Source organism: Condylura cristata, unplaced genomic scaffold (assembly GCF_000260355.1).
Source record: "Condylura cristata isolate star-nosed mole 26May11 unplaced genomic scaffold, ConCri1.0 scaffold00019, whole genome shotgun sequence".
NCBI lineage: Eukaryota > Metazoa > Chordata > Mammalia > Eulipotyphla > Talpidae > Condylura > Condylura cristata.
The window spans coordinates 39,876,391-39,889,175 of record NW_004567120.1 but is presented as its reverse complement, the minus strand read 5'-3'; the positions used below and the strand labels follow the sequence as shown (position 1 = coordinate 39,889,175).

Below are 12,785 nucleotides of genomic sequence, written 5' to 3'. Positions count from 1 at the left end.
TCACTATAGAAGCCAGCAGAGACAAGTAAACAAGCATGGCCAGCACAAACCAACGTCACGTTTCCAGAAATGTTTATGCTCTCTTAGCTCACAAATACAATGCTATTTGGGTGCTGTTATATCTTAGGATGCTGTTTTCTGGTCATTCAAAAGCCCAACTCCAGGCAAACGCACTTCACTAACCCACAGTGTCAGCCTCCAGTCACCAGAGCTACTGAAAGATTTGGGAATACTCAAAGAAACCCTGAGCTCACTCTATGGATATGCCATGTTAGTAATAGCTCAAACTAACGCTTCCCACTCATCGAGGACGGCTACCTTGAGTAAGGACCCAGAACCCCATGCCTGGAGTGCTTGGCGCCAGGAACCAGGGCGGAATTCTAATGCTAAGTGCTTTTGAAAGAGCATCAAGATTTAATAGGGTAGTCTTGTTGAGAGTTTTAGCCACATAAATTCCATTAGGTTCAAAGCCCCATAATGCTCCAGCCTGTCTATATTTATGCCCGCGTTTTCGTCAACACCCTTCTAAGCACTCTGTTGGGCTGTCTAACCTCTCATTTCCTTTCCTCCTATTTTTGGGTTCTGCATTACCCTCGAAGCCTGCATATTCTTCTGACTTTAGGGCCCTAAGCCTCTCCCTACCCCTCTTTCAAATCCTTCCCTGAGACCTATATTTGAAAATAAGCACGTTCCTCACTGATTGCTGCTCGTGACTTGAAGGCACCTGTCCCATTTTTTCATACAAGGCTCTATCAGAGTCGATTTGTACCGTTACCAAGGGCTGCGCGCACCTAGCCAGGTGCTCCTTAGATACTCATGTCCAGAACTGATGGCAGCGCAGACTCTGTGAATGGCCCTCTCACTGGTGTACTGGAGCACTGAGCAAAAGCACAAAGTCGTTTCTGAATCTGGGTCAGCCATGTTGTGAATGTACAAGAGAGAGGATTCCGTGGAGCAGACCTCACTGGCTGTGTGACCTGTCAGTCTACTAATGAGCTATGGACGCGGGCTGACAGCGCTCTTGTAGGAAAGTGCTGTTTCCGGACTGGTCCTGACGGATGGCTCTGCTGTGTGCCGAGGGAACGCAGCAGCTACCAGGGTGAGAGAAGGAACAAGAATGACATCCAGCTTCCTATTATAGTCCTCCTTTTTCAAAGCAGTTTTCTTTTGGTTTCCAAGTACTACAACCCTGTTTAACTCATCTAAAAGAAAACAAGGGCTAGGATTTCCCAGTGGCTGTGCACAGCACAGCAGAATCAGACAAAGGCAGGCGGAGTACAATTAAAGAAGTATAAACGAGAATGGGATTTCTAGCAATACTTTACCTTTGCTCATGCTATGTCATTAACATGACTTTGAAAATGTAATCAAGTAAGCAGTTTTTAAGTTCAGTCAACAGTTACTAAGTCAACAGTTATTGAGTAGCTACTAGGTGCCAGACATTTGCTAGGCACTTGGGATACAGAGAAGAATGAGATGTTCCTTGCTCTTGAGGAGTTTACAGTCTAGCAGAGGCGACAGATACAAAAGCAAGTAACTGCAATACCATGAAAGAAGTGTCAGTCAAGCGCTTCTTTCATGTCCGGGTGCACAAGGAGCCAGAGGAGCGGTTGGCCATTAAGCTGATGGAATCAGGGAAGCTTTTGCAGAGGAAGTGAAAAAGTGAGTAGCCTTAAAGGAGAAACAGGATTTGAGCAGGAAGACAAGGCAGGGTGGAAAAAGACATTCTAGAATGGCTGGGGGTGCAGCAGGCATAGAAACAAGGAAGCATAACAGGGCATAGCATGAAGGGGGGCTTTGGGCTGTGACTGCATCTACAGAGAAAGCAATAGTGACACCTGAGGTCAGAGAGGGGGTGTGAAATCAAGAGTGAAGAGCTTGGTATGCAGGACTAAGAAGTTAGGACTTTTCCTGAAAGCAAGAGAAGTCACTGAACTTCCCAGAGCATGTTTACATCTGCCCATTAGATCAGCCTGTATGGGTGACAGGTGGGGACAGTGGAGGGACCCATGGAGAAAAGAGGGCATGTCACAGAAGTCCAGGGTAGGGATGCCCATGGGTGTGTGGAAGGCAACGAGTGTTGAGAGGTGACAGACTGGAGAGCTAGGTAGAAACAAGCTTGACAAAACTTAATGAGTGGATACACAGAAAGCCAAATTGTCTCAGAAATGAAACAATATTCAAAACATGGGTTCAGCAAATTCAACTGATAGTCCCAGTCTTCCCTTGCCTGATGTTCCCAACATCCTCTGCAATCACTGCATCTGCTGAGTACAAACAAAGGAAGCAGCCCGAAGGCACAGATGAAGACTTCTCTAACTCATACGCCACTAATTGGCCTCTGCAGTGACAGACACACTGTGACACCTAGTGAGGAAGGATTTCAACCTACATTCCTCCTCTGTGTGTCTTCAAGCCTTGGGTCACCAGGAACAGGAATCCAATCAAGTGTTCGATGTGCAGAAGGCAGCCACTTACATGGTGGTATCTGAGGACCACCCCTCAGAAGTCCCCCACCCAGGGGCCATAAGATCCGGGATCTAGTCATTAGAGATTAATTCCTCTGGGACAAGACTCGGGTCCCTGAAGACTTCTCTTTTTCCAGGCCAGGATTCCTGATTATCCATTCTAATCCCAGTGGAACTGAGGTTGAGTCTACTTTGAGATAGTGATCAGGCAGTGGAAGTGAACTATGGAGGGGGCAGTGCATGAAAATGATACAGAAGGTAAGACTGAGAGACAGAGAAACCATTAAGATCTTGTCAAGGAACAGCCCTACAAGCCCTTAAGAAGCTAGAATTCTTACAGAATGCCTTCTGCTTCTGGTTCTTGGACAATAAGCCATGTCTGTGTTTTACAGTTCTGATATGCTATCAGCTCGTGAAGGTCTATGGTGACTTTCATAGACCTCGCATGCTTAAGACCGATTAAAGTGGCCAACGACATTCATTTGCACAGGATAGAACCACAAATGCATTCTCTGAAACCATTTATAACTCCAACTTTTCATTCATTCAGACCGACATTGTCTTTTGTCATTCCAAATTAAGGAGATTTAACTGTATGTATAGAATATTAATCAGTCAAGTCACAAGTGACAGAAGATCAAGACTCAGACTGTGACCTTGAACAGTCTCATCTACGGCTCAAGAAGGTAAATAAGTGCTGCTTGGGAATACTTGATTACAGGCCTGGCATAGTGAACTACACACACACACACACACACACACACAAAGAATGACACAGAACTTTAAAAAAATTACTTACTTCACTTGTTTGCAGAATCGTGAACTTGGGCAGTTTAGTCTTTGAACTGGCTACACTGGGTTTTCCATCCAAGAGTGATCCAAATGACAGATTCCCAAAGCTGTTTTCAAATTCGATGGAAGGCTTCAGTGTTGGGGAGATGTCCGGTGCCTGGTCCTGGCCATCCATGGGCCTGACATAGGCCGTTGGCTTCTGCTGCCCCATGCTCGTTTTACAGCAAAGACCTGGAGGGAAGTTCTGAGCCGAAAGGCCACTGCTGGGAGCTAAGAGCGAGGAGGCCAGCAATGGGGATCCAGGCGCGGGCACTGTACATTCAGGTTCTTCCGATGAGCTCGACTGAAAGATTTCTTTGAAAGCATCCCCTCCATTGGGCTTGACATTCCCATCTCCCTTGGTAGGAGGGTTTGGTTCTTCTATGGTGCCAACTTGAGGCTGTTCAGCTGGGTAGACAAAGAAGTCTTCCAGTCTGGCCTGGGGCTGGTCCTGTGTGGAAGTCTGCAGTGTGTTTGGCTGCCCACTGGCCTGGCTGGCTGGCGTGATGCTAGCGCTGTGGCTCTCTCGTGGCCAGTCGGGCTTGGCTTTCCTGTTGCTGTGTATTAGAGTTGAGTTGAGTATCACAACTGAAGGCGGAGGCATTGGTGCCGGGGGGTGTGCGCTGTCCTGGTGAGGCGTGATCATTCGGTTCTTTTGTTCCGGAAAAAAACTGGATTCATTTTTGTTGATCGGAGTCTGAGGCACAGAATTCTTTGGGATCCCCACTAGATGATTCTGATTAGAATGGCTAGTTAGCAAATCCTTCATTTCATCATAGTTTCCCAGCGTGTTCTGGACTCGGTTGGCAAGTGCATCGCCTTTGTTTGTCTAAAATCACAAAAAGATGGGGGTGGGAGGAAAGAGAATGAATAGGTTTGTGTTTCCTAATGGTAATGTCTTAAACAGCTGTCCTAAGTAGACTAGCATATAGGGTTCTTTACAATTCTCATGCTGCTATATTATTTCCTACTTTTCATGTGCTATGTCAGAAGAAATCAATGACACTATTGAGAAAGCCTCTTGGCGTGAGTTGTGCGATTAGCATCTGTTACTGCCGTGGCCTGTCCTTAAACATGCTCACTGGGAGAAAGTTTTGAGTTATGTTGCTTATGAATTCTATTAGCAAAATCACTAATTTGAGATCAGACGAGCTAGACTGTTACTTTCTACATTGTGATTAACCACTTGGGCTTACTGATCATGGCAGTTAAAATGGAACATTTGACTTCTATTTGTTCTTGACACAAGGGCCCTCTGCGCTTTTCATTATACCATGAAAAAGGCTTAGTCCATTGGATAAGGACGTCAGTTAAATTGTGCTATCACGATTACATTCAGTGTAGAATAGCCATGGGAATAACCAACATCTAATTGAGCTAACTTATGACTAAAGCACATCTAATTCTTTTTAGTCAAGGACTGTATAAATTAGTGGTGTCTGACTACATATTGGGGGGCCACTGTGTTTACTTCATGATGACTCATACTCATTGGCTGTGAAATGGTGCAATTGTTCATCCAGTGACTCAAGCTCTCCTGTGTCATTTCAATGACTTAGAAAACTTATGCAAGAATTGAAAATGTTGCTTAAATAAATCAAAACAAAGTCAGATTTGCAGAGAGGTTGGCCACTAAGTCATTGCATGGCCAATCAGTGTACCTGTTAAACCACTCCCTGCAGGGTCTACTGATCCTGCTTGAATGGCTGTGATGTTTTTAAAGTAACTCTACTCCTGTGTGCGGTTTTGGAATACAGAAAGCACAGCTTTCACCACTAGATACTGGTAGATAGTTGTATACTTGGAAATGACTGCTGGAGGCTCAGCTATTCATTTTCAAAACTGACTTTTTATTATTGTCTTGAACTGTCAAAGGTGTTATCAGAACAAGCTACTGAACTTCGAAGGGCAGAGGATTTCTTTGTGTCTGACTTGCACTCTCCTGGCCAAGGTGTTCCAATGAAGGAGGCTGCTGGTGGCCATAGAGCCAGCTGGCAGCAGGGCACTGGATGCGACAGACACCCAACTGTCACCCTCTGGATCCCAGGAGTCATGTCATGCGCTCCAGGCACAAGAGAGAGGGCCCGCCTCCCAGTAGGTTCACTCTCCACTCCAAGAAGTTCAGCACCTAAGCCCTCTCACACAGCTCCTACGCCGTCTGGTGTCGTGGCAGACGCGGGCAGAGTGTCTGCCCAAGGCCGAGTAACAGCCTGCACTGTGCTTCATGGCTGTGTGTGGTGCTGTGTAGGTGAAGATGGGGTGTGTGCGGGTGACTGGAGGGCGAGGTGCCAGAAACGGAGGGACTCTCCCAGGGACAGAAAATGCAGAGTGAGAAGATTGGGCTTGAGAGAAAATCCACAGGATCATTCATCTTTAAGAAGAAGGTTGCGGGGGGAAGAAATAAAAGAGGAGGACACCGAGAAAGAAAACTGAGAGGGAAAACCTCGCCTTGTCATTAGCGTGATCTCTGCATCATGCGTTCAACTCACAACATGTCTCAGATCAGATCAGACACTTCCAAAGAAATGAGGACAGTGAGAGAATATGATTTCAAGGGTTAGAGAAAAGTATCCTGAAAATACGTGGAGAGGGATGGGAGGTTTTAGAAATCAAATAAACACATGTCCGTTTCAGTTGCCTTATTCTTCAGACCATCTTATATAGCGCATCTTGCGCAGTCTGGGTGCTGAAGTAGTGATTAAACAATTAACATTCCAGATAATCCCCAACTGAGCTATTGCTCCTTTTTCAGATGTACATTCCAAAGGCATATTTCATAGACAGAGATGGGTAGAAGTCACTTTGTTCCTTGAGAGTCCCTAGGTTTGCCCATTTTAATGGCAGAAATTCCTTTTCAGCTAGGACAGGAACAGAACAAAGTCTTTGCATAGAGCAGTCTCCTTCAGCAAAGCTGCACAACGAACCACTGGGGTAGAGGCCAAAACTGGCCTCTCCAGTCAATCCCTAAATCCAAAACAAAGAGATTCCATTGTGTAAAGGCCCAAGACGAATTTGACGCAAGCTTTAAATACTGGCACGGTTGTTCTGGTCCCTCATGAGTTTACACCGTGGGTTAGATGATTGACTAATGGGAACTAATACCTGGCTATTTTCCAGATTCTGACCCAATAAGGGGAAACAACATTTCAGTTCAAATTTTAAATGCCTTCATTTTCACTGCCCCCTTTATGAATTAGAACACACTGCTTATCAGACAAAAAGAGAATTCTATCACTTCTGAGGTTTTTTTTTTTTTTTTCTTTTTTTGCTTTGCCTACCAGGAAGCTCAAATTTCAAGTCTGTTGAACTTTCATGAAACAGAGATCTACAGAATTAATACTTGGTCCTAGAGTGTCATAGAGACCACCACACTATCTCAAAGCCCTTAGAAGTCCTTCACTCTCTTCAAGCCGACATCAGTAAGGTCCTAAAATCTCATGGCCTATTTGTTTTCAAGCAAGCCACTCACATTTCTGTTCATTTCACAAGTAAATAAATGGAACATTTTCATCTTGAACCCAATGGAGAGACCCTTGGTTAAGTTTTAATGTCTCTTCATTTATACTCACTGATGTAACAATCTGGGTTTCTGATGCATGCTTAGAATTTTTATGTACACCTCTAGGTGTAAAATATGCTTGCAATTAGGATAACATCTTAACTGATCAATGTCTTAACTGTCTCTATATGAATAAATATAGAGGGAAACTGAAAGTTCTTGGAATATGTCTAGAAAGTCAACCACCTAGTATGGGAGGGCAGGCTATACAACAGTTGTGATTTCTTTTCCCGCATAAAAACGCAAACTCTTAAAGGATATCCTCAAGATATGGTACCATAGCTGGTGCATATTAGAAATTCAACTACACGTTACCGAACTGATCAGTATCAAATAATAATTCAGGCTCCAATTATATAAAAATAAAGGATATGTGATGTGGGATAAAAGGCACTTAAGGAAAAAAGCAAGAAGTCAAGCTAACTTGGTCACTATGCTGGAACTTTAAACTGAACTTTGAACTTCTTGGTAGTTAACACAAAAAGAAAAAACACACAGGTTTCAGAATTCTCTTGGATGGCAGGAATCTGATCTACAAGAACCTTCAAACAAGAAAATGAAGACTTTTTTCCCCAGCACTCATTTTACAGAGGATGCAAACATGTTGTTCACATGGCTTTTGTGATGAGTAGAATGCAAGAGTCTAACTCAGGGAGGGACAGGCCCGCACGTGGAGTTGGGCACAAACCTGCTAGCTGCAGATCTGTGCTTACTCATTCAGGAAGGGCTTAGGGCTGGGGCTAGAATAACCTGGAGGGCCGGCATCTGCCTGAGACTAGCTTTCTCCTAGAGCAGGAGTCTCAGAGGAACCGGTGACCGAAACTGCATGCCACGGTTCAAGGTTGAGTCCACTGCTGACACTTTCTGAGTTTCTGATGGAAGAAAGAGCCATATACTTTACATAACAGACATGCTGTGGCTACAAGTAGGAATCACCATGGTCATTCATGAGACCGATACTGGTAATTTTCAAAACACATATGAGGTAGTGTTGGGCACAGAGTACATACAGACTCCGCCTCAAGAAGCTAGCATTCAACAAGCTGAGATCAATCATACAGTCCAGGTCACCAGGGGGGCCAGAGTAAACCCTCCACTCCCCACCTTTGGTTGTGGGGAGCTGTCAACCCCTTTTTTTAAGTTCTCATACCATAGACATGAGTTTCACGGGACAGCAAATTCAACAGGCCTGAAATACATTTATAGATACCTACAGTGTGCTTTCATCATACACCATAGCAACTTCTAAATTAACACTAAATGTTCTTTTCCACTGACAGAGTCTCAGGGCTCCTATTAAAGCAAGGTATTCTCAGCTGTCTTGGTAGAACATGATAAACATAGCAAAAATGAAATTAGCCATTTCAATCAATTATAGGCTTCTTTCAATTTGGCCAATTCTTTACTTTCCATTCTAGATAATAGGTTGATTCCTTAAAGGTAACCCCTGCAGCCGTTATTTTCTAAGTAATCACAATTTCTCCATCAGCAAGGAAATGTATTTTCCAAGTGTTTTCAGGCATAAATTACATGTCTGGTCTGTGGCTCATGACTAACAGCACTCCTTTATTTAAGCTTCTTGCTTCTCATTACTTTCTGCAAAGACAGTTACCTCAGTTTGCTTCTAGTGCTTTCTACAAATGAGTCGCACAATTTCATGGTAAGACTAATGTGCTAGGGGGCTACTGTGCCACAGTATTGCTATTGAATAAAAGTAACAAAATAAGTTTTGAGGTTCAATTTTTCTTTTTTTTTTCATGGTGGCTAGTATATGTGACTTAGTAATTATTTTTTCCCTAATTCTAATGTTTTTTTTTTTTTCATGTTACATGTCTAACAATCCCTGTGAGCTATAAGTTGTTATTTAATTTTGTGGTCTAATTATAAGAATGTTAATTCCCTAATTTCTACAGCACTTGAAAGACTGAAAAGGCTTCCTGGGTCCTTTCCCTTGACCCTTGAGATGAGCGGGTGACTCAGCAGAACAGCCCTGGCCAGGCCCTGCTGCTACCACCCAGCCCACCCAAAGGAGGCCCCTGGAGGGGGGGGGGTGATGACGGGGGAGGGGGCTGCATCTCTCTCCACCTGGGTGTCCTCATTATTATTGATCCAGAAGAGGCAGACATGTTTGTTGTCATTCAGGGGCTATCATTAGTGCCAGGTATCACTCAAGTCAGAGAGGAGGAAACTACAGGCCAGAGAAATGAGCTTTCCTCCACAAAGCCTGCCAGACAGTAGACTTCTCAGGTCTGCTGAGTCCTGTTCCACAGCTTCCTGAGTAGATATGGAATCGCCCAGAATTAGGGCTACACGCACCACTTACAAGGATGTGAAGATGCAGAGAAGCCACCTTACCTCTCTGAGTTCCCAAGTCCTCATGGGGAAGAGAAAACGCATACTCCACTTGTTGGAAGGACTCTGAGCACACACATAACGTGCTCGCACAGGGCCTGGCACAACAGAGGCCCTGCACACACGCCTGTCTTTCATCACTCCCACTCTTTCCACACCAGCAGGACATGTCAGACAGTCTCACACTTTCGAAAGGCTTTTAAAAACATAAACTCAGATTGGACAATTATAAGCTACAAAAGCATCCCCACAGAGAAGTTACCCATAAAACCCAAATACAGACATGATCAACATTCTTTCCATTCCAGCACACTGGACATGAGGTGAAGAAAGACATCAATCAAGGGTATGTGTGGAGAGCACTCCATTTCCTCCTTACACCAACAAAGGGGCATAGGTCCCAGGCGCTGGTGTTCTTGCACTAACAGGTGAGCCACCAACACTGGGCGGGTTGGCAAGCCGTGTTTTAGGCTCTAGGGTAGCAGAAGCTTCCTGAAAGTCCTGTTTCACCAGCAGGGATGTGGATGTTCATTCGCTGAACATTCCCTCCACAACCCTGCAGAAGAGCTGTGGAGTGCCCTCGTCTCCACCAGTGGACCATGAGCGAGTTCTAACATGCCCGCAGCCACTGGCAAGTCCAGATACTTCCAGGATGCCCACACCACTGCAGGTTGGGAAGCCTTTGGAGGACAGTTCTTACATCGTAACATGGAAGAAAGTGCTCTCCCAGGGGAGCCTGAACATGGATTCAACTCAAGGACACTCGGCCACCAACACAGACATGAGCGAAAGAGAATCACTACTAGATCATCAAGTGCCACCATTCTTCCTTTCCTTTGTGGCCTTGACTAGAGAACAAAGGCTCCTGCCCGCCAAGAGGCATAAAGGCAATAGCTACTAACCATGCAACAGATCTGGCCTCATACTCGGCGCCATGCCCCTATCTGTGTCTCTCTGATGCACCCCTGTCATATGAAGATGGAGAGTGGCTTTTAAAAACTTCTGCCGATGCCCTTAATAGGTGTTTCAACCGCCTCCTCAAAAATACAGTGTTTGGACTAAAAAATAAATGTACATACAGAGAAGTCCTTGTTAGCAAGAAATGATATTTACCTGCATGGTGCAAGAGCACCTTTCCAAAGCCTGGAAGTTTTGATTCCCACCACAACAGCAAATATGACGACCCTCCCTAAGATAATTAATCCCTTAACTGCTAAACCCAGCAGCCGCTGTCTGGTCCTGCCTTCTCTGACAGATGGAACTGACTGATTGCCCTTCACCAAGTGCTTGGTTTCTTGGACTCTACTAAATGATTCTCCCTCATTCTCTTCCTACTGCTCTGACTACCTTTTCTGCTCCTGGTCTCTGCCTTGGCAACCTCTTTACCCTTTATTCTGAACTACTCCACAACTTCTTTTTGCCCTGTCACTAAGCAATCTGACCAGCCCCACACTCATGCTCAGGCTTCCACTGCCAGCTACAGGGCAGCCCTGCCTCCCTCCCATGCACACTCTCGAAACTCAGATGCTTGCATCCAAAGGCTCTTGATACCCACTGGCATCTTAACCCCCAAATGCTCACAACGGAAATCTCTTTTCCTCTCCAGGCACTGACACTGTTGTCCTGGTGAACAAGCTGCCATCAATTCCACCATCGCCCCAAGTTGGAAAGCTGGAGCCCTTCTCTACCAACCCACCCCCACGGCGGGCCGGCAGATAGCCATTTCTATCGTCTCAATGTCCTTGCCCTTCCTCAACCCGTGCCTGTCATGAACTCCTCTGAGCCAACTTCAAGGACTCTTCATGCACAGAATGCTGTCCAAATGGCGGAGGTGACTCTATGTCTTCACCAATCTGCACCCAGCCTGGATCGGGGCAGTTCTCACACAGTCACACGCTCATCAGTCAGACAGCTCTGGGCGTGATGAGGGGTTTGGCACAGTTAAGGCCCGTGTCTCATTCCTTTCGTACACTAGCACATAGTAGGACTTCAAGAAATGTGCATTAAGCCAATAATCTCCCCACATATTTGAACAGCAGCATAGATGTCAAATCCACTGAGATAGGAAGGGAATTTTAGATTGCAATATGGTGGACAGATTGAAAACCAGCAGTCTTTTTGTCAGACTCATCAAACTTGGAAAGCACCTGAGTGTCTCAATCAAAAGCTGCTAACTTATTCTGTCCTCATTAAGATTTTTCCTGTTCCTGAAGCTTCTGCCCCTTCATACTGCTCTCCTAAAATCACAGGTCTTGAAAATGTCCTCGTTTATCATATGACCTCTTATATTGTTTTTATTTCATTACAGAAAATTACACGGTTACTAAATTTCAATAAAAACCAACCAGCTCCCCAGTTCAACAAGATTCATCCCTCAATCCCCACCCTGAATAGAACATTGAGAGGCAGTCACTTATGAAGTCGGGACGTGAAGACATAGCAATCTGCTCGTTATCAGAGCGACACACTAGCCTGAACACCACCAGAAAATGAACCCAGCTACACGACCTCTCCAGCTGAGGCAATCTCCTAGCCCATGATTATTCACCACCAGGAAAAAATGACTGGCTTCCCCCCTGTGCTAGAGCACTGATTTGCAAAGACCACACACACCACTGTGCAGCTACCAGCAACCTCCACTAGAAAAGGGAAGCAGCAACTTGCTGTGGAGAGCACTGACTGGGAAGAGGAGCAGACATGGCCATTGGCATTCTGATGAAGTCTTCAGGGGCGTTGTGCTGGTCATCCCAGGGGAGCACAGCTCAGGGGAACTGCCTGCTTGCCAGAGGGATCCTGGCACAGTAAAGAGTTCCAGCCTACAGGCAGCCTCACAGTCCCTCTCGGGTTTTATGAGCTCCTCAGAGAAGATGGACTTTGTCTCTGAAGACTTCCTCACCAACTTGCTGTTGCCCCAAAGATAGTGCATGCATAGATTTCACTTGTAAAACATATTCTCTTGGAAATGATTTAGGTGCTTTAAAAATAGATTAACTGTTGATTAGTGCGCTAAAAAATGTAACAAGCAACTATTTCTCAGAAAGATAAATTACATACATATTCAGCTACCTTGTAGGGCTCCCCAAAAAGATCAAAGCCTGAAGAAAAGAGATCGTCTTCTTGCTGGACTTCTTGATTCCTCCGCTCCCATTCCCTTTTTTTAAGTGCACTACGGTCTTGTTCATAGTGACTGAGAGGAAAAGAAAAAGACAAAAGGAAAAACAAATTAGTCATGTAGATCATTCATATCCTTTTTATTAATAAAAAAAACTGCACAAGTCAATGCTGCCCAAGTTGTCACTGCCGAAAGAGCAAAGAATTGTTTCTTCAACTGGGCTGAAGCTCCTGGTCAGTGCTTCAGAATATCGGGGGTGGGGGGAGAAGTGGGTACCAGAAACTGATTTATCAGAGACTGTATTCTGACCATATGCCAATGGCAGAATCATCTTGCGCTATAATTCCTGCAGGAAACTACAGACTCCCCATATGTCAGTTCACTCTGCAGAAAAGTACTGATTCAAGTTGCAATGTGACCCACTGCTTAGAACTGAGCATTCACAAAGTCCTGAGGGAAGGGA

At 45.0% G+C, this 12,785-nt stretch overlaps 1 protein-coding gene across 1 annotated transcript in view; it reads right to left on the bottom strand.

The window, feature by feature from the left end:
• The window catches only part of AFF2 (AF4/FMR2 family, member 2), a 276,581-nt gene extending 264,190 nt beyond the window's left edge, over positions 1 to 12,391 (bottom strand). Inside the window, exons 1-2 of the mRNA XM_004685860.1 lie at positions 12,277 to 12,391; positions 3,268 to 4,128 (exon numbers count right to left, since the gene is read on the bottom strand). Coding sequence (XP_004685917.1) covers positions 3,268 to 4,068 — 801 coding nt within the window. The 5' untranslated portion in view covers positions 4,069 to 4,128; positions 12,277 to 12,391. The remainder of the gene's footprint in view (positions 1 to 3,267; positions 4,129 to 12,276) is intronic.
• Positions 12,392 to 12,785: the final 394 nt, after the last annotated feature.